The 25,839-nt window shown below is 42.8% G+C and overlaps 1 protein-coding gene across 6 annotated transcripts in view; it reads right to left on the bottom strand.

Moving 5' to 3' along the window:
* Usp10 (ubiquitin specific peptidase 10) overlaps positions 1-25,839 on the bottom strand; it is a 64,262-nt gene that overhangs the window by 32,581 nt on the left and 5,842 nt on the right. For all 6 annotated transcript variants that reach the window (XM_071604412.1, XM_071604414.1, XM_071604413.1 and 3 more), the window contains exons 2-3: positions 9,472-9,540; positions 1,995-2,055 (exon numbers count right to left, since the gene is read on the bottom strand). In XM_071604412.1, coding sequence (XP_071460513.1) covers positions 1,995-2,055; positions 9,472-9,540 — 130 coding nt within the window. The remainder of the gene's footprint in view (positions 1-1,994; positions 2,056-9,471; positions 9,541-25,839) is intronic.

Here is a 25,839-nt window from a genome sequence, read left to right as displayed (position 1 = left end):
GAGGATGCTAACAGTGGACACAAGTGCACTGCACGGTGGAAAGCTCAGGCAGAGCCCAGTGTGTCGGGAGAGAGTGGAGGAGGCCTGCGGGCATGGTTCTCAACATGGGAAGACAGGAAGGCTACACTCAGGTGCTGCAGGAACCAGAAGCAGCTCAGATGAAATGACAACATCCCAGGGCAGCGATTCTCAAAGGGTGCATAGTACGTGCAGTACAGTGGCCCGAGGTGCAAGGTAGGGGGCGGAAGGCCAGAGGTGAGCAAGGCCAGGTCCCCATGCAGGAAGCTCACACTTACTAAGGAGACAGACAAGCCAACCGAGGAGGAGGATGCAGAGAGTGAGGTGAAGCTGTGACTGCTGCTAGGCACAGAACCAGGTCATTTCAATAAGAGCTACAGAGAGGTCCGTGGAACCTGGAGGACAACTAAATGGGGTGGGGATTGAGGTGAGGCTATGAAGAGCTCTAGAAGCTGTCTAAAAAGGCAGAGCTATAAAAAGTGATGCTACGAGGAAGTGCCTGCAGGTGGTCTGCTGCAGCTGGCTGTGGTGTGAGGCAGCAGCAGAAAGCATCTTAAATCATTCAGCCAACAAACACACCGAGGACTTCGGCCTTCTGGATGGATATACACTGTGCAGCTGACAGGCATTCAGAAATTAATGTGTCCCTGCCACCCACAGCTGGGCATGCTGAAAGGGAGGCAGACCCATTGCCATCCAGGGGGGCAGGCCCATCAAGAGTAACCAAAGTAATGGAAACACAGAGCAAAGAGGCTTCAGAGACAGGGGCCTAGCACACAGGCAGGTGGCAATATTCCAGCTGTGTTTCCAGTAGAATAAAAGAAGGATTAAGGGAGCAGAGAATGGAGGAGGAGAGCCAAGAAGTACAAAAGCCTAAAGGGGGAGTGGATGAGAGGGTGTGGGACCAGGAAGAAAGCACAGGAGGGAGAACAGAGCATCTGTAAGCACAGAACATGCAGCAGCATATGCTCTCTGCGTGCTCGGCAGAGGCACAGGAGGAAGGACCCAGCCCCCAGCATGTGCAGTCAGATAGAAAAGTGGCCTAGAGGCTACAGCAGGCTTTTGGGTCCCCAGAACTTCATCTGTTTTATTAATCATCCTCAGCTAATATTAAATCTGCACTTCCCCCTATAGTCTCCTATATTACTATTTCTTATAAAATGGATAACTTTAGATACAATCACTTTCAATGTTACCATGTAGAATAAAAGGTTAACTTGGTAAATCTTTTTTCACAAGTCTTACCACACTAACTAAAAAGGGAATCAAAACTCCTGGCTCTCCAAGAAATAATATTCTTTCAGCTTCTCAGAGGCCAGCAAGGGCCTTTAGTGCGAACTGAAAATGATCTAGACAGGTTTCAGCCTGAGACAGCAGCCTGTGCTGATTGCAGAGCCTTCTAGCATTTCAACACTGGTGCTGAAACAAAAGGAAATGGCTGCATCTCAATAAGTGCCATCCCTGGCCATCAGCCCAGGGTCTGTGACCAAGTCCAAAAGAGGGGCACACCAAGAAATGAAGCCTTTCCCTGAATTCCCAAGAGGGCAACCACAGCCTGGGGCAAAGAACAACAGTTCCAGATGGCCCTTAGATGTCCAAAAACTACCCCCAAGACCACCCATCCCTGGGCCTGCTGCTCCCCCAGCAGCAAAACGAGGAAACTCTCTTGAAACCTAAGCGTGAGGCTATAAAGAATGGCACACGTGTGGCGCTGAGAACACTTAAGAAAAAAACTAAACAACCATTCCCTAGGCTGAATCCCGAGTCTTGGACTCTGAGGTCCAACACACCCCTTAGAGCCAGTTTGCCAGTCAGAGCAGCTCACTGATGAATTACACTGTGGTTCAACAACTTAACACTACAAAGAAATGTTGATTCAAAAAGCATGAACCAGAGGACAGCAATGTTTGCAGGTAGCAGCCCACCAAGGACACCTGGCCAGAACCGAGTCGGGAAATAGGAGAGAACCAGCTTACCATCAGGCAGTTCATCTGCAGCCTGTGTTCCACACAGAGCTGTTCCGCTGTACGGAGGGAGCTGCACAAGGAATCAGAAAACAAATTTTAATTCAACAGAAAGTTAAAACCCAATACTTTCTACTGCACATTAAGGCAATATTTCATTAAAACCCTTTATCCATACAACTTCTCTTGACATTACTTTTACTAGAACAACATACATAGTGAGTCTCTAAAATCTAAGGAAAAAAAACACTATAGAAATGCTTTCAAATATTTATCATGAAACATCCAAAAATGAGGCCAAATTTTTAAATGAACTCTAACAGACATGGAAATTGGCTACAATAAATGCTTCTGACACAGACTTCTTTCCTTTTCTTGGGCTGTTGGTGGCTGACCACAGAGACCACAGACCCTCTGCTGTCCACTAGTGAAGATGACTCTTCCTGACCATCTGCACTCTTTTCATGACCACCACAGCACAGCAGCAGAGGTTAGGACCAGGTCTATTGTCAGAGAGCAGAGAACAATAGCCCACCAGAAAGACGGGCCTGAGATCATGGCTCCCTTTTAAACACAGTGCCCCACGCATAAAGGAATCGATGGCTAGACATCATGTTTCTTGTTTGAGAGAAAGCAAATGACACAATCAGACTTCCTTGTAAAAAGCAGGATCATACTGTGAACCTCTCCAGTACTTCTTCCTAGCTAGTCCATGTTGACCCAAGAGCTGGGAATGCTTCACATGACATGTGTGGAAAAAGAAAATTTAGGAGAAGGAATTAGGTAGGAAAGAACAAATATCTGCTACCTGGAAGCAAACAGAAACCAAAACACCATCACTCTGTGCAACCCTTCTCCACATCTGCTCACACATCCATGCAGCACAATGGCCTGCAAGTCCAGATGGGGCTGGGGCCCACTGGGGTGGGAGCTCCCTGGCGGCTCTCACCCACTGCTGTTGTGGAGCTGCTGCCTGAGTGGCTGATGAACTCTTAGCAAGACAATTCGGCAATCACAACGGATAACCCCTCACACCTACCCCTAAGCTCTTGCCCCTGAAAATAATGACAAACAGGAAAACAAGGGGGAAAAAAAGGGGTGACTAGAAGGGAAGCCAACACCTCAGGACCTGCAGCTGTACACAGTCCCCTGGTCAGGAGGCACCATACTCAGCACACAGACAAGTGCTGACATGGACACTGCACCTGGCCCCTGTAGAGCAGAGACCAGTCCACATGCCACACTTCAGGTGGACCACAGTCAGAGTAGAGGCATGCGTCTTCCAAAGCAGTGGGCACAGAGCTGTCAAGGATACCACGAAGCATGACTCTGCCCTGCTTCAGTCACAAGAAGCAGTGTGCAAACTCTCATCCTAACATCTGCTCCTTCTGCCACTGCCAATGACACACAGTGTCCCCTGGAGATGGAGATCTATTTATACTATTTTGAATTACTGCACAAAAATGTCATCAAGAAGCCCAAAGGATGTCATAATCCCATATATCAGAAGAAAGTTCTCTTTACACCTATACTTTTTTCTCCATGGGGGAGAAAAGACTGAAAAAATAATCTTCAGCCCTCAGAGGCAGTGAGCTGGGAATACTACCCACGGACATCAGAAGCACTCCCTGACAGGATGGCCCAGCAACACAAGGCAATGCTGTCCGAGTGCTCAGGATATGCTGGACACGTCTTCCTGCTGCTTTCAGGAAGGGGGTCTGTTTCCATGGAGTACCAAGCAGCAGCCAGGGCTGAGCGTCCCAGGGAAGTGAACAAATGCACCTCTAGGAATCGGTATAGGAGGGTCCAATCACAGACCACCATCCAGCTCAGGTGCATCGATGCCCAAAGGATGTCACGATCTCATGTATCAGAACAAAGTTCTGTATTTTAGCATTTGCTTTGATCCGGTAATGTGGGGATTACTCGATGCTGGATGAATTCCAGCATAACTAAAATGGTTTCCCCACCTTTGGGCACATGGCACCTTTCATTCCACAAATCTCAACCACACATAAGATACCCCTTAGTCTCTGATAACTGGATAAAAAGATAACTTGATACAATAAATACACAGTAAAATAAAACTGGAAGAGTAGTTCAAAGTTCACTCTTTTTATTTATACAGCTACTTATAAGAATACAAAATTTGGGCTGGGGTTGTGGCTCAGTGGTAGAGCACTTGCCTAGCATGTGTGAGGTTCTGGTTCGATTCTCAGTAGCACATATAAACAAACAAACAAACAAATAAATAAATAAAGGTCCATCAATAACTAATACAATTTAAAAAAAAAAAAATACAAAATTTTAAAAATCATAGCAGACATAAAATTCCCCCACACAAATGCAAACTGAACAGTATAAAAAGCCAAAATCTAGTTATTTCAGATTTAATATCAAATCATCGTAAGTCTGAAAATACTGCTCTAGTCCTCGACAGGCATCCTGGGCAAAGGTCATGCTTCAGTCTCCTCCTGAGGTGGCCATGTTTTGCTCCCCACTGGAAGGACCCTTGAGAGGCAGGACTCCTCCCATGAAGCCCCATAAGGACACCAAATTCAGATCAGTCTTAACTGTGCATCACAACCTCCCCCCCAACACACACACACACACACACACACACACACACACACGTGCACCTATAGCTGCACTAGGTTACTGTGGGCTTGTTCAGTGGTGGCCAAAGTGTATGTTGCCTCCAACACAGAGAGGCTAGATGGCTACAAGGAAAACAAGCATTTCCTCCCTATTTCAAGCACTAACAACATGATTATGAAGGGGGGGAAATGTGCTTATTAAATGAGTTGAAGGCATTTTCCCCACTGGGGAAATTTTTAAATCACCTTGGTTTATAAACTAGAGCAGAGCCCTAGAAAGTTACCAGTTACCTTTAAAGAATTAAAATAATATTTAGCATCACCCACATCCATTAAACTAAGAGCCACCCTGTCTTACCAGGGGCAAGCTTTCCAACAAGCAAACCATAGACAACAGAGCTCTCACTGAGAGGAGTGTGGCTTGGGGAGGGTGGAATGCTGTCACATTACAGCAATCTACATTTTAATTTGGGGCTTTTCAGTTCTGGGCCTCATGCAAAGAAATGCACCTCATCAACTTCCTAACAGTTAAAAAAACACGTATGACAATTAGGGCCAGATTCTAATTTGTGCTACAGCCCTGTGATAGAAAAGGTGCATGAATGAAGTGCAATTATTTTACTATAAGATAGAGATCAAAGGGTTGTGCAGGAAGTGAGGGGCCAGTACTCAGTCCTCACAAACCCCTCAAACAGTTACAACTTCATAATTATATGTCATTATAAAGCAGGTTCTTGAAATGTAATAATTATAATATTGAGAATAACTGAATCCGATTATGTTAATTATTCTAATTAATTAATTAATTAATTGGGCCCTTTGGTGAATAAACAGCATTTGTCACACTCCCTCAAACTTTAATGCATGCTCAAAAAAAAAAAAAAAAAAAAGAGGAGGAAGAAGAAGAAAAAGTCCAAATAAATGCATAAAACACTGAGATTTCTAAAGCAAACCTGATTTTGATGAGAAACAGCCATTGCTTCTGCAAATGCAAGGTGTGGCCTGACCTGAACCTCTGCACCATTCCTATTTCATAATACATGCTACATGTCGGGTATCAGACCAGACGTTAGCGAATTTTAAAACATTTCTGTAAAGTAAATGGGCATTCTCTATTTTATCAAATTAAAAACACAAGGAAAGAAAAAAAAAAAAAGGAAGCATGAGGAAATAAAGGAAGTGCCCAAGACAGCCCAGCCTGTTTAAATGGGGGAGCCAGGGGGAACAGAAGTTGGGCTTTATCATTTTTAAAATACTTCATCACAAAGAGAAGTTAAGTTGCAGTGTTCTTGGCAAGCGCTGCCAGGTCTTCCTATGATTCAAAGACAAATTATTTTAAATGGATCATTAGCAGAGTCTATAAAGTTACAACTCAACACTAACATTAGGGAATATGAAACCTGATTACATTTTTCCTAATTAAATGTTTTTTATTGGAAAACACTAAATTTCAGAGCTTGTTCTACAAAATTCTAAAACACACAGATACATCTTACTGCCTCAGGCAATGTAATATAACTTTCACTTTTTCCTGGCTCAGACTTCAGATTCCTTAACATAATGATATCAATGATCACAAGAGATGGGAATGACTTCGAATTGAATGTATTCAATTTCCAAAATGAAATCTGACATAAACTTTATTTTCTTTTTCCTAAAGTGAAACAGAAATAAACAAGCATAAATCTTTCTTACATCTATACAGCCTAAATACAATGTTTTCAATATATTCTTTTTTAGTCTTACCTCCACAACTTTAAAAAACAATTCTTAGAATTGAAGCAGCCAAGGTGAAGAGGAGTGAAAGACCTGCCAAGGTTAAATGGAAGTGCCCCTGACAGATCCCAGCCCTGGACTTCAGGACCCTACTCAAAGCAGTTAGCTCTCCCCACCCATTTTATCCAATGAAAGAACTCCATGCATGAATATTTAATGTACATGCAAACATATGCTTGTGTGTACTTATCAGTGAAGGACCTAAGAGGCTAGTTAAACTTCATTAAAAGTTAAAGATTTGGGCTGGGGTTGTGACTCAGAGGTAGAGTGCTTGCCTAGTATGCGTGAGACACTAAGTTCGATCCTCAGCACCACATAAAAATAAAATAAAGATATTTATTGTGTCCACCTATAATTAAAAACTAAATATTTAGGGGGAAAAAGTTAAAGATTTGACTTCTTATATACTCCTCTCCCTTTCAATCCCATTTTCAACAGCTTCAAATCTAAAATATAAATCTGAAAAGATGACAAAGACATGTTATTCTTAAACTAAAACAGATATCATTAAACACAGAGAGTAGACATATTAAAAGAGGACTGGAGCTGGGGATTTCACTCATTGGGAGAGCACTTGCCTAGCATGCATGGGACCTGGTTTTATTCCGTAATACAAAAAAAAGAATGAATGAGGGTTGTGGCTCAGTGGTAGAGTGCTTGTCTCTAACACTGGGTTCGATCCTCAGCATCACATAAAAATAAATAAATAAATTAAAGGTACTGTGTCCATCTACAGTTAAAAATATTTTTTTAAAAAAGGATGAATGGGCTGGGGCTGGGGCTGGGGCTCAGCGGTAGAGCCCTTGCCTAGCATGTGCGGGGCCCTGGGTTCAACCCTCAGCACCACATAAAAATAAATAAATAAAGGTATTGTGTCCAACTACAACTAAAAAATAAGTATTAAAAAAAAAAGGAATGAATGAATACCTGAATGATTAAAATATAACAATATCATTTTCAGGAAAACTCATCATCATAAAGCTATTAATTATTTTATAAATTAATCCATAATTTTAATGAAATTTTGGTAAGATTCTCCATGGGGTTTGGCATGCTGATCACAAACATGCCATAACAAAGAATTAAGGGTGCAGGGCGGTCCAACACCTGTGAATTAGGTTGGGGTTCCCACTCTACCAGAAGCCTGAGACAACCAGAAGACTTCAGACAGGGCACGCAGAACCACACAGACAGGGCCATCAACACCTGAGGGCCGAGCTCTCAGCAGATGGTGCTGAGAGCACAACTGCGGTGGGCAAGGGCAAGTCAGAGCCCTGCTGCCACACAAATACACAAGTCAGGACTGCATTACACACTCGAGTGTAGAAATAAAAAGTTTAAAAACCTCAGACAAAAATGTCTTCATCCCTCTGGGAAGAGAAAGAAGTTTTTCTTCAAGATTGTTTTTTTTTTTTAAATTATAAATCCAGAAAACATGAAAATAAAATCAACACATTTGACTTTAAAGTTAAAAAACATACTCCCCTTTCCCAACAAAACACCCCAAAAAGTGTATGGCACATGATTAAAAGCCTCATGCTAGGAAGAGGTACCTGTAACATGTAAGACCAAAGATTATTTATCCTGCAAATCAAAAGAACAAAATAAGCCACATGATTTGAAAATACAGGTAAGATATAAAGACAAAGTAACTCAAGAAGAGAAAATCTGGGGCTGGGGATGTGGCTCAAGTGGTAGCGCGCTCGCCTGGCATGCGTGCGGCCCGGGTTCGATCCTCAGCACCACATACAAACAAAGATGTTGTGTCGGCCGATAACTAAAAAATAAATATTAAAATTCTCTCTCTCCTCTCTCACTCTCTCTTTAAAAAAAATAAAATAAAATACATTACTCATGATTTTTCAAAAATGATGATTGAACAGATTTAAAAAAAAAAAAAAGAAGAGAAAATCTACAGTCAAGGGGCGTGTGAAAATAATGAGTTAGCATCAATTATCTGTAATCTTGGAAGTGTGAATTAAAACAATGAGAATCTGGGCTGGGCTGGGGCTCAGTGGAACCTGCCTAGCATGTGTGAGGCACTGGTGTTCCATCCACATAAAATAAAGGTGCTCTCGGCAAATGGTGCTGAGAGCACAACTGCAGTGGGCAAGGCAAAGTCAGAGCCCCTAAAAAAATTTTTTTTAAAGAGAATCCATTTATTAGAACTCAGAATATGCCAATACTGAGAATTTACATTGATTTTTTTTTTTTTTAATGTGAAGAAAAGCCAGGTGTGGTGGCACTGCCTGTAATCCTAAACAAAACAGAGTTGGGGGTGTGGCTCAAGTGTCCCTGACTGAGTTTAATCCCCAGTACCCACGCCCCCGCCCCCCCCCCCCCCAAAAAAATGTGAAGAAGAAAACCTGCAGGCTGGCTGAAGGGAATGCAGACTGAAAACCTCTCAGACAGCAAACCAGTAACCAATCACCAGGAAGACTACAAAAGCGCATTTCCCCCAGGGGTACAAATCTGGGCCACCCACCCCACATTCCGGAGAATGCATACAGAGGGACTCAAGGAGACAGGACAAGCTATGTCTATGTTTTTAACAGCTGAACCTAAGACCAAAATGGTCCTCAGGAGGACATGTAAATAAACTATTGCATTAGAGCCATGGTACTGAGCAATTAAAATCAAAGAACAAGAATAAATGTATAAGCACAGATAAGCTGAAGCATACAATAGTAGCTTAAAATAAACTACAAAGGATGAACACAATATATCATTCACATGACATTTTGAAGCCCACAGAACACTACAATTTACTCCCTGGAGACAATAGATGTGCATGTAGCCTAGGTGAACAACATAGTCAGGAACCGCATGTGACACCTGCCACAGAGCTCTTCCAGGGCACAGAGGGGAATGAGATGGAGGCAACAGGCTCCAACTGCATCTGTAATAGTTTTTTCATTTTTTGAAAATATAAGGCAAATACAGAAAAATGTTAATATTCATCAAATCTAGCTCGTGGGTTTAGGCATTTCTCATATTAGTCTGTACTTTTCTGTAGACTGGAATTCTTCATTCAAAAACAAATTAAAAATCAAGAAGCAAATACAACCATTAATTGTATTGATTTACATTTATTCACTAAAACAGCTTTGTCTTACCTCAACTGAAGAGCGAGGAGTCACAAAGAACTGATTGAATTCATCAGGACTAAAATCTCCAAAAATATACTGGGGGGGAAAAAAAGAGAGAATCAGCCATCACATAAAAAATATAAATCATTTATATTCTCCCAAAAATACTATGTGTATGGTAGCAATCCTATGCAATATTTGGGCCAGAATACCCAAAATCCTTTTACAACTTAAACTGAGGACTGCAAACTGAAATTTTTCTATGTGTACTATTTACCAACTACTAAAAAGAAAAATCTTAAACTTTTCCATAAACTGTCAAAGAACACTACTCTAAAATTGACAAAGTGTCTTGTGAAACATGTCAACTGTGTACAGCAAGCGTAGTCCTGCTGATGGGAGAGATTTCTGATCCACCAGTATTTCCGGTTTGCCTTTGTACCTCCATTCACTTTTCTGCTGACTCATGTCACCACCTCCATTTCAATTTTCCCTAACATAGCAAAAAGCTGAAAATGAGTTTCAAGAGGGAAGAGAGGTAAATCCAAAACAGACAAGTGTTAATGATCCTGATAATGATCTCTAAGTATGTAATTTCTTTATTTTAAAAATGCACTTGAACATGATGCACAGACACATACAGCAGATAAACGCAGCATCTAGCTATGAGACTTGATTTCACAGATTTTTGGAAAAACACATGGCAAAAGCACAGATGAGCGCCAGCCAGTGCCCACCAGTGTATGCCTCCTGGAGTTGCAAGAAGTCAGTCACTGACAAGAACCATCATTGAGTGATTTCCACAGCAATTCCTTGATCTTTACTTGAAAACTACTAAGTGTGGGGGGCGGGAGGAACAGTCCTCTGCTCTGCACAGCTTAAAATCTATTAACTTATAGGGAAATTTATATACGTATGCCTCAAAAATAACCTGTAACTAGCCACACGCAGTGGTGCACACCTGTAATCCCAGCAACTCGAGAGGCTAAGGCAGGAGGATCATAAAAGTTGGAGACCAGCCTCAGCAACTCAGAGAGGTCCCAGGCAACTTAGTGAGACCTTGTCTCAAAATAAAAATAAAAAAAGGGTTGGGGATGTGGCTCCGTGGTTAAGCATCTCTTTGTTTAATCCCTGGTAATAAATAAATAAGTAAATAAATAACCTGTAACTAAATATTAGATAAATGGATAATACTCATTACTATAATAAATGCAGAAAAATGGTAACCAATTTTCACCTCTGCTGGTAGTTTGCCCTGCACAGGAAAGGACCGGCCCTTGAGGGAGGTCTCTTGGTCAGCCCCCAGCAAATAAATGTCTCCACATACTTGCAACAAGCCCATAACACCACTATGTGTTAACAGTAATAGTGAAAAGTAACAGTCTCAAAATGATTTAGGGGTGATCTCAGATCTTCTTATCTTCAGCAACAAGGGGGAAAGTTTAAATTTCACTCAGGCACATCCCAAGCAATGGAATGGTGAAAAGGAATTGGGGAAGCTATTAGAAAGTGTGGAGACTAGCCTACTAAATGTAAAGAGCTAAATTTAAAACTCAATAGGTTTTAACAGCAGAACAGCAAAGCTATAAAGCAATGGGACAAAATATTTGGGAAGTTCAAGAAGTTACTTTGTTCCTAGAATTCCACAGTACTTTTTTTTTTTCCATAGAATTCCACCCTATTGTCAGATTATTACTCAAGTGCAAAAGAAAACTAACATTCTCTGGTGAGGGGTGGAGCACTGTGCTTAGCAGGCATGAGGCCTTGGTTGGGCAGGGAAGGTGGAGGGCAGAAGAGGAAAAGAAAGAAGGAAAAATAACATACCCATTTTTTGGAAGGGGGGAGTGCTCCTTATAAATTCCAGAAAATGAATTCAAAAGGTACAAGAGTAGTAACCAAGGAACTGCTAAGATATTGCAAGTGTGAAGTTAAAACTTAAGATTCACTAAGAGCATGCTGCACTAAAAATCATCCATTGTATCTTCTCTTACCAATGATACCAAAGGATCTATTTTAATTCAGAATGTGGAAAAGACATATAGAGATAAGAACTGGAATGTCCTATAGGATTGTTAGGTATTTTCTTTGGGCAGGTTTTCTTCTAGAAAACTGAAAATGAACGTGAAGTATTGATTTACAATTACACTTCTCAACACACTTTACTGAGTTCTATGTAACCTCAAGTCTTTTAAAAAAAGATCTAAATGGAGGCATAATGTCATCCCAGCAATTCCCAAGGCTGAGGCAGGAGGAGTGCAAGTTCAAGGCCAGCCTAGGCAACTTAGCAAGACTCTGTCTCAAAATTTAACAAAGTGGAAAATGGAGATGAAGCTCAGAGGTAGAGTACTCTTGGGCTCAATCCTTAACAACCCTTCCAAAGGAACTATAAAAGAGGCCAAATATTTATTGAAGAGCGAATTCCATCCAGTGGACATAAATTACACTGCCTTGCCATCTTAATGGCAACTATTTAACTAAAATGATATCTGACTCAAGGCTGAAGCATGTTTTGTGACACCTAAGAGTTTACAAAGAAATTCAAACACAGGGATTGATGCCCAGCACTGGGGGGAAAAATTATTTTTAGGGCTAGGAGAATGTGATTCGGCAGTACATTGATTACCCAGCATTCAAGAGGCCCTGGGTTTGATCCCTAGCACCACCTCTCAAAAATAAAGATTTTTTTAGGTTTGGCAAAATGCAGAATGTTACCAAAGGCAAAGGGTGGGGACTGTGCAATTCAAAAAGATCACATCATGTTTCAGATCACAGAAAGCTAAAGAGGAACAAAAACTAAATGCAATACCTGCCCCCGGCTGGATCTGGAGTCACAGGTAGGCACCATGAGAGACAAGGATCTGGACCACAGCATGGAAGCCCACCCTGTATCGGTGTGAGCTTACATGGTGGGAGTTGCAGCCTGTGGTGACGTGGGAGAAAATCTCTCCTTAGGAAAGTCACTCAGGCATTTAGGAATAAAGGAGTTCTGGAAAAATTGTGTCTGATTAAGTGTGTCTGATTCTGAGTCTATGGTCTGGATACCCTGTGCGTCTCTGAGGGGGAATTCAAGCACCCAAAATAATTCAACAAATGGAGTTAAGTCTTAAGTGGATCTGGGTAAAGGAGAATCTGAGCCCTCTTTGTACAATTTTTCTTCTGGCAACTTTTGTATAGTTGAAATTATTTCCAAATAATAAGCTTTAAAGAGAAAAATCTAAAGCTGAAAAACATATTTACTCCTCTCCTTATCTGAATGGGAATGTTTTCCTTTCTGTGGAGGATTAATAAATTTAAAGTATGTTAAATAAAGGGAAAGATCTATACATCTTTGGATAAAATAAAGATGTGCCTGACTTCACAGGATTCATACTCTAGTGAGGAAGGAAATGCCACTGGTCACATGAATTAATTACAATTAATTTAGCAAGTGAGACTAAAAAGTAGGAACAAGTCCATGCTTTCCTTTGTTTCCAAAATCCAGTGCAGGACCTAGGACACACAAAGGGTTGCTATAAGGACAAAACAAAGCAGTACCTGAAGGCCCTGGTAAGCCACACGTGCTACAGAACGTCTGCACTGCTGTCCCTAATTCTGACCTTCCAACCGCTCCACCAAGGCTGTAAGGTAAATGCTGGGAAGCTGCCTCAGTCTTGAGGACCCCCACCAAAGTTGGCAGTACATCAGAGTCAAAAAGCAGAACAAGAATGCAGCTTGTGAAGGGCCGGGGCTGTGGCACAGTGGTACAGCACTTGCCTAGCATGTGTGAGGCGCTGGGTTCAATTCTCAGCACTGCATATAAATAAATTAATAAAATAAAGATCCATCAATATCTTAAAAAATACATTAAAAAAAAGAGAGAGAGAGAGAGACTTACTAAGCATTCCTCTTGCATGTGCTCTGGCGCCCAGAGTCCAGTTGACTGTGCAGTGAGGCATCAGCCACCCACATTCGTCTTTTGCAGAAGGACCATGCGTGTCCACCCCATCCCGGACTTTCAAAATTTATGTTATTCACATGCATTTATTTTCTGCCCCTTCTAGAGGACATGAAAAAAATAAATACTTCAGGAAAGAGAGGGCAAGCCCACAACACAGATGGGAAGGGACCTCACTGAAACACAGGCGCTTGGCTTGGTCACTCTTGGTTTTGTCTTTGGAGTAAACTGGGGGCTACCTCAGCTATCAGAGGGCCCTGGGAAGGGGTTGGGCAAAGCTGGATATGCCAGTGTCTGTGCCAATGGAAAAACAAAGACATTAGGCTCAGAAATAAATTCCTCAACCTCAGCCCAAAGACGGGGAGAAGGAAACAGCACACCTATAGCTTTTCTACCCAGACTAAAGGGAGCCACAGGAAACCACTTTGAGGACAAAAACTGAGGGTGACTGCTAGAGCCCTACACTAGGGGGCACCAGAGCACAGCATTCTGAGTTCTTAAACTTCCAAATGCTTCACCTCTCTAGCAATTCAAAAGCAAGTATACGTAGGCTGCCCCTAAATTAATGTTCTTTGCCTTCAAAAAGGACGATGGCAATAGATCAGGCTTTCCAGGAGATAATCATAATTTCTTGTATTGGCACCATTCTTTTTTTTTTTTTTTTTAATATTTCTTTTTTTAGTTTTCGGCAGACACAACATCTTTGTTTGTATTTGGTGCTGAGGATCAAACCCGGGCCGCACGCATGCCAGGCGAGCATGCTACAGCTTGAGCCACATCCCCAGCCAGCCCACTGGCACCATTCTTAACAGTTTCCAAGCTGGACGACCATCACAAAGGCTCCAGAACAGTCTCCCATTTACAGATGCAAAGCTAAGCCAGGCAGGGTCCACCAGCATGACCAAGTCACACCAACACAGGAGAAACTGAGAAATGGGGCTTCTCCTTCCTCATTTCCTTATTTGAGTAAGTAAACATTAAGAAGAAACAACTTTTCTGAGTGATGAAAACCTGGATTTCACCTATGAAATGCTGGACTTCACAACCTTGCAGTTCTACAAGAATCTCCTGGATTTGACAAGGATTAAGGAACATGGGTTTGGAAATGTCATCAGGCTAATACATGTGATGGCCTGATGAACCCTGAAAACATAAAGCTGAGAGAAAGAAACCAGATACTAAAGGTCACAAATTGTAAGTCTCCATTCGTTTTAAGTGTCCAGAACAGACAAATCCAATAGAGACCAAGCTGACTTCGTACAAAGCTAAGGGATAGGGGCAACGAGCAATAAGCACAACAGATCGGAGGCTTCTTGTGGGGTAATAAAATAATCTAAAATTGACTGTGGTGATATTGCATAACTTGAGAATATACTGAAAGCCACTAAAAGGCACACTGACTTAAATGGGTGAACAGCGGGGCATGTGAATATCTCAAAGCAGAAGAAAAAGCAGTCAATGTTTGCTTCAAAAGGAAAAATTATTGATCACAACAGTGCAGGATGGATGCTGACTGAAATCTATGAACAATCACATGGTACTTTCAACTTTGGAAAGTGATGTGGTTGGTTCTGGGGATGTCTGAAGACTGTCAATGCAAAGCAGCAACTTCACTAACAATATTTACTGAGCAGCAACTATCCACACTGACCTGTGTGGGATTGTGAGAGTAACAAGGGCTCAAGACACTGACAGTTTTGTTACAGGGCAAGTGAACCTCCAGTTGCAGTGAGTGTGACAGATGCAAAAACAGACAAAGGACAGGAAGGCAGAAAAAATCCTGTTCCTCCACTGAATGCACTACAGCTGCCTGGCTGCCACTGAATTTTGCTTTACTTTTCCCTAGGACACAGAGTCCTGAAAAGAAGGGAACAAAGCAGACAACCCATGTTACAAAGCCACTCTCAGAGACAGCATCTCTCCTTCTTAGGACTCAAAGTACAGCCATTTCGTGGCTAGTTTCATTTGTTTGTGCATTTTATTTTGACCACTAAAGTCCTATCACAAAGTAGTCCTCTCATAGCAGGATGTCGTAGTGCATGCCTGTAATCCCTGTGACTCAGGAGGCTAAGGCAAGAGGATTACAAGTTTACAAGTTCAAAGCCAGCCTCAGCAACTTAGCAAGGCCCTCAGCAATTTAGGGAGACAGTCTAAAAATAAAAAATAGAAAGGGCTGTAGATGTAGTTCAGTGGTTAAACTCCCCTGGGTTAAATCCCTAGTACCAAAACAAAGCAAAACACACACACACACACACACACACACACAGTAGTCCTCTCACCTGACATAACATTCTCAAAATATGTACTTGGCTACATATTCTCTCAGTTCTTTCATGAAGACACTGAACTAAAATTTGTTTCCAAGTAGGATTCACTTAACAGAAATCCGCTTTTTAACAATTTTCCTGTCCTGTCTACAATAGAGCTAAATTGCCCAGTGTCAGTTAAATTTTAACTGTTTTGCTAGCACTAAACAGCAGGAAAATATAGAGTCCTCATTACGTAAGAATTTGGTATGCAGAATCTCCATCACAGACAGCAGATGATAAACTAGGAAGTCAATCAGTAAATACTACCTGGGAGAGAGCCCCAGTGGAAGTTTAAGATCCCTCAAGTTTCATATCCACTATAACCACCTTAGCGCCAGTCTTAAGAAGAAACAGAAATGGAAAAGACAGGACACAGAAGACCAACTAAAAAAGAAACCGTAGCAGAAATAGTTCTGTCTTTGCTGGGGCCCATGCTAAAGGAGGGTAATAAGCTCACTAGCTGCCTGGACAGGGGTGGGGACTCACAGCAAGGAGGTAGGAAGGAACAGTTTTAGGCAATGGAAATATTCTTGATCTTGGCTGTGGTGGTGTGAAAATGGGTACATTTATTACATCAAATTGTTCTTCAGTAAGGTTGATTCTCTTAAAACTGCTGAACAGGAAAGATGGCTGAGGCAGCTGTCATAACTAGGAAAACGGCTCCTGAAGCACGGCACATAAGATAGAATTCTCAGGAGCTACGTAAGCACTCACTCACCGGGACTGTAAGATTTCACATCCCTTGGTCCACAGACCCGCAGGCCAGCAGCCATCTAAAATGCGCTGCATGCGTTTTCATTCTATTGTTCCGAGGCAGCGGCCAGGCACCTTTCCTAAGCCTCTGTCCCAGCATCACCTGGTCACCTGAGATTCCTCCTGGCTGCTCAGGCTTTCCTACCACCAAAACTCTCCAACCATGTCCTCAATTCCTCACTACACGCACAGACAACTACTGCCAAAAACACTGAAGCAAAACTATCCTGTTTCACTCAACAAAGTGCTACACAGGCAGAAACTTGTAAGCGCCATCTGTGATACGGGGTTTTTCACTAAATGAAACATGCTGGAACCAAACCAATAAAAGCTTGGCTACTGAAGGCCGCCTGCCAGGAAAGAAGGCACAGCACGAACTGACCCAGAGCTTCATTTTAGAGGAAGTCTGTGAAGAAAAAGGTGTGACCACAAACTCTTCTAATATGCTAGCTTTGGACAATGTCATCTGCCCAATGACAAGGGCCACTAGAAGGTGGGTCCTCGCCCTGCTTCTCCTTTCAATTTAGGAAAGAAGTCCACATAGAATTTGCCTTTTAATGAGTTGCTTCAGTTGTTAATGAGAAGCCAGTTTCATAAGACAGGCAGGTCAAAGAAATACAAAGCTGCAAAGTCACCATCTGCTGAGCATAAAGGGTTGTGAGAAAAAGGGTTCTGAGAGTGGAGACTAGCCCAGCTCCCAAGGAAGAAGTCCATTAGTGACTTCAACTCAACTTTCACCTCACAAGCTGTTAAAAAAATGTCCTCCCAAGGTTTTAATTATGCAGATACAGTGTACTAGCCGAAATTATAATAGTTTACACTCCATTCTTTAATTATATATTTAAGTTTACTGTTAAGATTTAAAATCTTTTGGTAGAAAAATGTAACTTGAGACTTCAAAAAGTCTCCCTGAAGGCAAATATGTGGTACTCTGGATTTGAACACCTTGAAGAGAGGGATTTTCATCCAAGCAGCTCACCAAGTCCCAGAGGTGCTCACCTGGGAGGTTGAGGCGGGTGGTAAACCCACAGGACAAAGGCCAAACAACCGCCCTCAACCCTGAACCCAGGCTATACTGTAATCAGAACATCCACAGGCCACACCTGAGCAACTCTGGGGTCAGTGAATTGGGGTAGTGTCCTAGCCTCATTCCAGCATTTTAAATGCTCCCTGCTGATTCTGCCCAATGCCTCCAACTCTGATTTTAAGTTGGGTGACCATTTATCATCCAAACCAGAGGTACATTTCAGAGTGAAAGGATCACTACTAGCTACACTAGGACAATGGGTGTAAACCAGAACACATGGTTCTCCTGGTGGAAGAGTGTACACAGAGTCTTAACTAGCCTGGAGCAACAGCTGTCCTGCCTCCCATCCAGCCTCATCTCCCTGGGCACCTGAGACCCAGTTAGCCTACATTCACTCACTCACTGCCTTCGCACCTCACACAGGCGCTCTTGCCTCCTCGGCAGCTCTAATGAACTCCCACTTGCCCTTCAAACTCAACACAGGCACTAACTCCTCAGCATGCATTCCTGAGCTCTTTTATAAAAGCACTGTTCACATCTTGTGCTAACCATGATCTACCTCTGTGATCCCATGTCTTCCAGTTCTGGATCTCGTACAAGGCCTTAAGCACAAGACTTAGAATCTAATAAAGATCTACTGACTGAATGATTATGAAAAAGACCTGAGGTTCAGAGAAACCAATTCTGCCCTAGGTCCTTCGAACAATGCAAAGGCCAGAATCAGAATCTGATGCTGCCCACAAGGCACAGACACATGAACAATTAAACCACAGCAAAATTCAAGGGACTGTAAGATACAGTAAGGTAGCATTATGCTTGGTACAGTTAAGAATTTAAAATGTGCCGGGCACAGTGGTGCACACCTGTAATCCCAGCGGCTCGGGAGGTTCACAAGTTCAAAGCCACTCTCAGCAAAAGTGAGGCACTAAGCAACTCAGTGAGACCCTGTCTCGAAATAAAATACAAATAGGGCTGGAGATGTGGCTCAGTGGTTAAGTGCCCCTGATTTCGATCCCTGGTACCCCTCCCCCCCCAAAAAAAAATACCGAAGGACTGGGGATGTGGCTCAGTGATACAGTGCTTGCCTAGAGTGGACAAGGCTCTGGGTTCCAACCCAGCACTAATGAAGAAAGAAAGAGGGCTGGGATTGTGGCTCAGAGGTAGAACACCTGCCTTGTACAGGCGGGACCCGGGTTCGATCCTCAGCACCACATAAAAATCAAGGCATTGTGTTTTGTCCATCTACACCTTAAAAATAAATATTAAAATAAACAAAAAAGAAAGAAAGAAAAAGAATACTGGAAGAAAACGGTCTAACGGAAGAATATTCACAATGTGAGAAGTAGAGGAAGACACTCCACTAAACCGCACATGGAGCACAGCCCACTGCTTCACAACAGGAAAGGCAGCACCAGCGCTCAGAGAAGGAAGCTGCCCACCCCTGCCATGGCCACTGGCAACCTGACCTACTCTGCCCTCATGCAGCCATCCCTTGCTCCTCAAAAGCATCTCTATAAGAGTGCCTTCCTCTAGGCTCACCTGTCGCCTCTGAAATGCATGTGGCCACCACAGTGCTTTCTCAATAGGGACCCTCACTGGTCCAGGAAAAGCCCATGCAGAACCTTCCGGGTGAAAAGCAGCCCAGACGCCTTCCCAGACTTGCCTGCACCCTACATCCCATGCCACTGTGCAGGGCCTTCTCTTGGGCCCCACTGGCCTGGCCAGCTCCTCACACTGCAGAATTCAATTCCAGAGGCTCGCGTTTGTGAACTCTCTTCCCAAAAAACCCTATGATGGTGTCCCCCATAACTCTCCTGTGACAGCATTTCCTACTCTGGCTTGGAATAGCTGGTTATCTAAGCTCTTTTCCACTGGACTCTGCACTTCCAAATCACCCACTGTGACATAGCTTTCATTAATTAATTTATACATAAATATCTACCAACGCTGGGAGGTGGCTCGGGGGCGTATTTGCCTAGCATGTGTGAGGCGTATTTGATCTCCAGCACCACAGAAATCAGTCAGTCAATAGATGTCTAATGAGCACTTGTCATGTTCCAGCCCCTGGGCACATAACACTGAATAAAGGGACACAATCCCTGCCCTCCTTCAACTTGCCTTCTGGGAAGACAGAAAACTACAAGCTCCACTAGGATATAGAACCGCAGCGTACCAGACAGGCACCAGGTGCTCGGGAAGGAAAGCAGGGCAAGACAGCAGGCAGGAGGCCGGGGCTTCCAAGGTGCCATCAACGGGCCTCCCTGAGGAGATGGCATGGGAGCAGACTCCTGGGAACAGGAGCTGCGGCACTGCTGAGGAGCACAGCTACAAGCAGAGGTCTCCTGTGGCAGCGACCTGCTCTCTCTCACTACTGTCCTCACAGTCCTGATGTGAGGACAGCCGAGCTCAGCACAGAGCCAGGAATATGAGTGAAGCCATCAGCGGGGCTGTCCAAGGACAAGGTGTGGAAATAAAAGAGAACCACCACCAACACAACCAGGCCTCTAACTGGGAAAAACAGCCTCTCGCGGGCCTCAGATCTGGGGCTGACTGCATTTGCTCTGACCAGGTCAGCAAAGTTCAGGGCCGTGTCACACTAACTGGAAGGGAGGAGCTCCTGATGCTGTATTTGTATTAGTACCACTTCAGATCTCAGGGCTACACTTGCTGAGAAACAAGGGAAGAATTTCACAAAATAACTTATATGTAATACACATGTCAGCTAGTTGGATTCAAGACACTGCACAAGAGAAAGAGTAGCACTTAAAACCCTAAAGGGGGCTTAAGGACCACTCCCACATTCTCAGTGAAATGACCATCATCTGAACACTTCAGAAGGCAGCCAACTTTTTTAATCCATTAAGTCCCAAGTTTCCAATTCTGTGAACATAAAAATTATTTCCAAGTTACCATAAGTGGTATACTGGTTACTTGATTTAAGTTTTTATAGGTGTTTCACATCTGGGACACTGGGTTAATCAGCTCTCATCATTACGAAGGACTTCCCCAGAGGGCCGGTGTGTCCCTTGTAGTTGTGCAAGCTACACTCATCTTCACTCCTAAAACTAGAACCACAAGACAAACCCATACACCATCCTCTTTGTTATTTCCTTCCACTGGTCTCTGTCGAGTTGCTCAGTCTGGGCAAACAACTTGAGCGTCCAAGTTGCTGGGCAGTGGGAGCACACAGGAGCCAGATCACACCAGACTCCAGAATGCTTCCCTGACCCCTGCCCAGATCTGTCAGGCAGGTGATGGCTCCCTTTGCTTGATAGTGCTCACCTGGCATACAACATCACCTCCACCAGGCAAGACCGCCCTTCCACACACTCAGCAAGGGGGTCACAAAGGCCTCTGTAGGTGACCTGCCTCCCAGAGGAAAGGCAGCCCTGAGAGGATTGAAGTCCACAGGGCCCACAAAGATGGCTTTACACATAAAATACATGAGACATGTTTCCATTTTCGTAAGAAGTGATCAACTAATTAATACAATTCAAGTCTGTTTCCATTAGATAAAAAGCCACTGCAAAGAAAAAGAACAGAAATGTACTTTACTTTCTGTTCACCTTAAAAAGAAGAAAGCAGTTTGTCTGTTGTGGGATGGGAGGCCGACTCTTTCCAAACACAGCTCTGGCAAATAGGTGGAAGAGGAGTCATGGCCAGGATGATGCCACAGTGTATCAAGTCACATGCACTGAACTTCCAGTCCAAACTGGAGACTGCTTTTTCAAGAGTTTTCTTTTTCTTTTTTTTTAAAAAAAAGTCAGCTCTTCCTCACTGACTAGAACTCTAGTCACAGATGAAAACGGAAGTTTATGTTCCTGGCACAAAGAGCAGAGATAGGAAGCAAACTAGTACCAAGAGCAATTACTTGAAAAGACTATAGAGACAAGAATGCCCTCAAAGGGGAATGAAAGGAAGGGTTGGCAATAGGAAAGACAGTGGAATGAACTGGACATTACTTTCCTGTGTTCACGTATGAATACCCGACCAGGGTAGCTCAACATCATGTATAACCACAAGAATGGGAAGTTATACTCCATGTATGTATAATATGTCAAAATGCATTCTACTGTCATGTATGATTAAAAAGAAAAAATTAAAAATTAAAAAAAATAATGTCCTTAGCTGACAAATCCTTGACCAGCAACGAGAACGTCCGTGGAACCAGGCTAATCATAGCCAGGATTCAGCAAGAACTGGAAGGCAGCTGCGATGAGCAGGACAGGGGCCGGGGCACTACTTCAAGGCAGGGGTGGAGGCCCCAGTGAGAGCACCTCTATAGCTTTGGGGACACATCTGTACTTATACTGAAGAAAAACAAATGTGCTTTTGTATCTAACCCTAACCCCCAACACAGGCCCAGGCAGCAAGCAGACGCTAGATAAATGTTTATTGAAAAGAAATCAGTCACTTAAGGAACTTCAAACAAAACAGAAATCTCACTGTGAAGACCCAACATGATGAATCATCAAAGGGGCAAAGTTCTGGGTTTCTCTGACTGGTTCTGCTTGGTTAATTCCTCTCAGTGCTGAAATTGGATAATACCACTCTCAGAGTGGGACAAGCTGGGATTTTTGTTGTTGTTCACACATAACCTAGACTGAGACAGCAAAATATTTGTCCAAAGTATGATTTATTTACTCCTATTCACAGGTGAAATGAAAAAAGCTGTACATACACCCATACCGGGGTCTGGGACAGCAACGGGATAGGACCACCTGGGCAGGGGTTCGACACTGGTCTAGGGGCCGGTTCACAGGGATCAGCACTCAGGGTGCTCGGAGGGCAATTCTGTCAGCAGAGGGTGCCCAAGGATCACAAATTACATGCAACTATTTCAAAAATTTTTAATTTGCTTCCAAAAGTATTAAAAGTAACATTTAAAGATCTTAACAGAAATAATCTCAGGAGAATCATGGGATATTATGCGTGACACCTTTCTTAATACTTTATTTGTAGAGTAGATTTATAATCAGGAAAAGAAATGTTTTTAAAGGTGTCCCTACCCCCTCAAAAATAAAGGGAATGCTATGCTTAAGTCACCTTCCCTAACTATTCTTCCCATTATCATTAAGGACATTCAAGGGCTACTCACCTTGCATCAATCTGCCTCAGAAGTCCCCAAAAGAAATGTCCTACTTCCCCGTCAAAGTTATGGTAGTTAAAATGCTTGCAGAGTAGATTCCCAGATCTGGAGAGAGCCGAGGAATCCAGCCCTAGACACTCATGAAGGATCCCTATCAGACCCCCGCAGCTGTCCCACCTAGCAAGAGGAAGACCATGCCAGGACCCTTGCTGCCACCTCAGACCTGTGGTTTTCTAGACACCCACCTGCTCCAAGAGAACACTCAGTCCTCACCTCTCCTCTCCACACCCATCTCACCACTTCATCCTATGCATCATTTTAGCCACAAATTGGTCCTTGTTTCCCAGAGATGCCACATGCTTTGAGACTGTTCCTCTGAATATTCTTCCCCCCATGCCCTTGTCCCCTGCTTCCTGCCTGAAAACTCTAGTTCAAATGTCACTCTGCTAGAAGAGACATCTCCCAGCTTCCTGACAGTCACACTCTCTTGCTTTTGCAATCCACCTTACCTTGACCTTCTCCTGGACCATGCCACTCCACCTCCACTGCACCCATAGTCAAAAGTACAAGAACCTGGGCTGGGCTGTGGCTCAGTGGTAGAGCCTTGCCTAGCACATGCACCCCCATTAAAAAGTTAATTAATAATAAAGGTATTGTGTCCATCTACTACTAAAAAAAATTTTTTTAAAAGTTCAAGAACCCTTCTAACTGATCTCCTTATGGCCACTGAGACCCCATGACAGCCTTCTGTATAAGGCAGAGTGTAATTCCAAACTGCAACCTGATTATGAAATTCCATGGCCAAATGTCTCATCTCCTCTTCCACATTTTCCTCAGGATAACGACAGTAATGTCTAATAGTGGTTACAATCATGGACCTGCCAGCTCTGTACTGAGACACACAGGCTGAGCTCTCTGAAGCATTCCAACCTCCCTCCAGGCACAGGGCCACCACACACGGTGTCATACTGTCTCTGCTGTAAACCTCAATTTCCCTGAAAACCCTTCTCAACTTTCCTGAGCTACGCCAACAGAATTTGTTCCCTTCCTTTGGAACACATTTTTAAAAAATATTTTTTCCCCTTAGTTGTTGATAGATCTTTATTTTATTTATTTATACGTGGTGCTGAGAACTGAACCCAGCGCCTCACACATGCAAGGCAAGCGCTACTGTTGAGCCACAGTCCCAGCCCTTTGGGACACCTTTTTGAGGTTGGTATGATACATGTGTTGCTGTGATTACCTGATTAGCAACTGTCCTCCTCACTGGACCATAAGCTCCATGTGAGAGATGAGGAACTGGTTTTGCTCACTGGTAAAGCCTCAATGCCTGGTGCATGAGAACTATCCAGTAATTATTTTTTTTCTTTGTACTGGGGATTAAGCCCAGGAGCATTCTACTTCTGACCTACAGCCCCAACCTTTTTTATTTTTTAATTTTGAAAGACTCACTAAAGTTGCCCAGGGTAGCCTCAAAATTGTGATCCTTCTGCTCTAGCCTCCCAAGTAGCTAAGCATGAGCCACCTGGCCAGTCTCACTACTATTCAATGGTTGAACAAAGCAACCGATAAGTGCATGTTCTTGATATGTGACACTGTTCACATATCTACATGAACAGTGTAGTAGTTACAAGAACTACTAACCTAAAAATGGATCCAGCACAATTAGCCTGTTTCTCTCCCCAATGCTCTGTGAGCTTCTGAAGTCTAAGGGAGCTACCTTTTTTGACGCTACACTCATAACGTCCAGTCACCAAAAATCTTGAACAGAACAATCATAAAAGATATAAAGTTCTCTTTATGTGGTTCTGAATAGAAGTGTCTAACAGCCTACAAATTAATTCCAGACAAAACAGGATGCTACCCCTGGAAGACCTAATTTTCTACTCTACAGAAACAGTTCAGTGTGGTTGTCTCTGGAGACACAGACCTGAGTTGGGAAGAGTTTCTCTCTCTCTCTCTCTCTTTTTTTCCCTCTGTTGCAGTACTACAACTCCACAAAGTAAGGAGAAAAGATGACTCTAGAGACAGTGAAGAAAAACTCAGGTGAATTACCTACTTCTCTTCTATTCACAGACAGGTGACCCGCCAATCTCTCCATTCAAGGAAAGGATGGTACTCTGGGTACTCCATTGTGCAAAGGCAATGGGCCTACAAGAATCTGAATGAGAATCACCTCTTTTTAAATAAAAACCCAGAGAATGGCAGCTAAAATTAAGGGGCTGAATGTCTACCAAGAAAAAAACTTAAGTTGTTTGGACAACATTTTTATTCCTCAGAAATTTCCATAATCCTCTGTACACTGGATCTTGAAAAGCCACTTTAACCTCCAGAATATCTCCTTCCCTGGTAAAATCAGGTAAACAAGAAAAACCTCACTTGGGCAGGTGCCTTCAGTAATTATGAAAACAATGTCTGCTTCAAAAAGTTCAGTTCAGTGACTATCTGGGTAGAACAGATGGCATCATGGAACAACACAATAACAACCACAAATGCCCCATCAGAGAAAAGTACATAAGAGAAACATCAAGCTGGGGGCTAATGAGCAGAGAGGAGGATGACTTATATTTTTCACTTTAATGCTCTGTATTGTTGGTGTGGTTTAAAAATAACATATCTGGGGCTGGGGTTGTGGCTCAGAGGTAGAGCATTCACCTAGCATGCATGAGGCACTGGGTTCGATCCTTGCACCACATAAAAATAAAATGAAGATATTGTATCTACCTAAAACTAAAGTAAATAAATAAATATTTTTTAAAAAAATTAAAAAAATAAAAATAACATCTTTATTTTGTAATTAAAAATAAAAGCAGTAAGGACTTTTATCATAATATACTCTACACAAAATTAGTAACATATTAAACTTTTAAACACTTAAGCATTTGCTTCTTCATTCTACACATTTTCATTAAGGAACTCCTATGGGGGAAGTCACAATGTGAAATACAGCGCTCTTTACAGTCTCTTTCAGATAAACAATTGGCAAAGTAGAAAAAACACAGGATATTGAAGTCCAAAGACCTGCTTCTAAGTACCTGATAATTCACTTATCAGCCCCATGTGACCTCCAGTCACAACCTTTAGGTCTTCACTCATCTGTAAATGGTGATAATAATACAAACAGAGTTGCTATAAGGATTGCTTTAAACTAGACAGTTCATACTGCGCGGCATTCTTCAAATGCTGATACTGCAAACTTTGGTGTCTTATTTTAAATATGTTCTTCCTGTCCAAAGATCAGATCTACCTAAAAGGACTATTTCAGGTCTTAAATAAATATATA

The sequence above is a fragment of the Marmota flaviventris genome, chromosome 18 (assembly GCF_047511675.1).
Source record: "Marmota flaviventris isolate mMarFla1 chromosome 18, mMarFla1.hap1, whole genome shotgun sequence".
In the NCBI taxonomy this organism is placed as follows: domain Eukaryota; kingdom Metazoa; phylum Chordata; class Mammalia; order Rodentia; family Sciuridae; genus Marmota; species Marmota flaviventris.
This window is presented reverse-complemented; position numbering and strand designations above follow the sequence as displayed.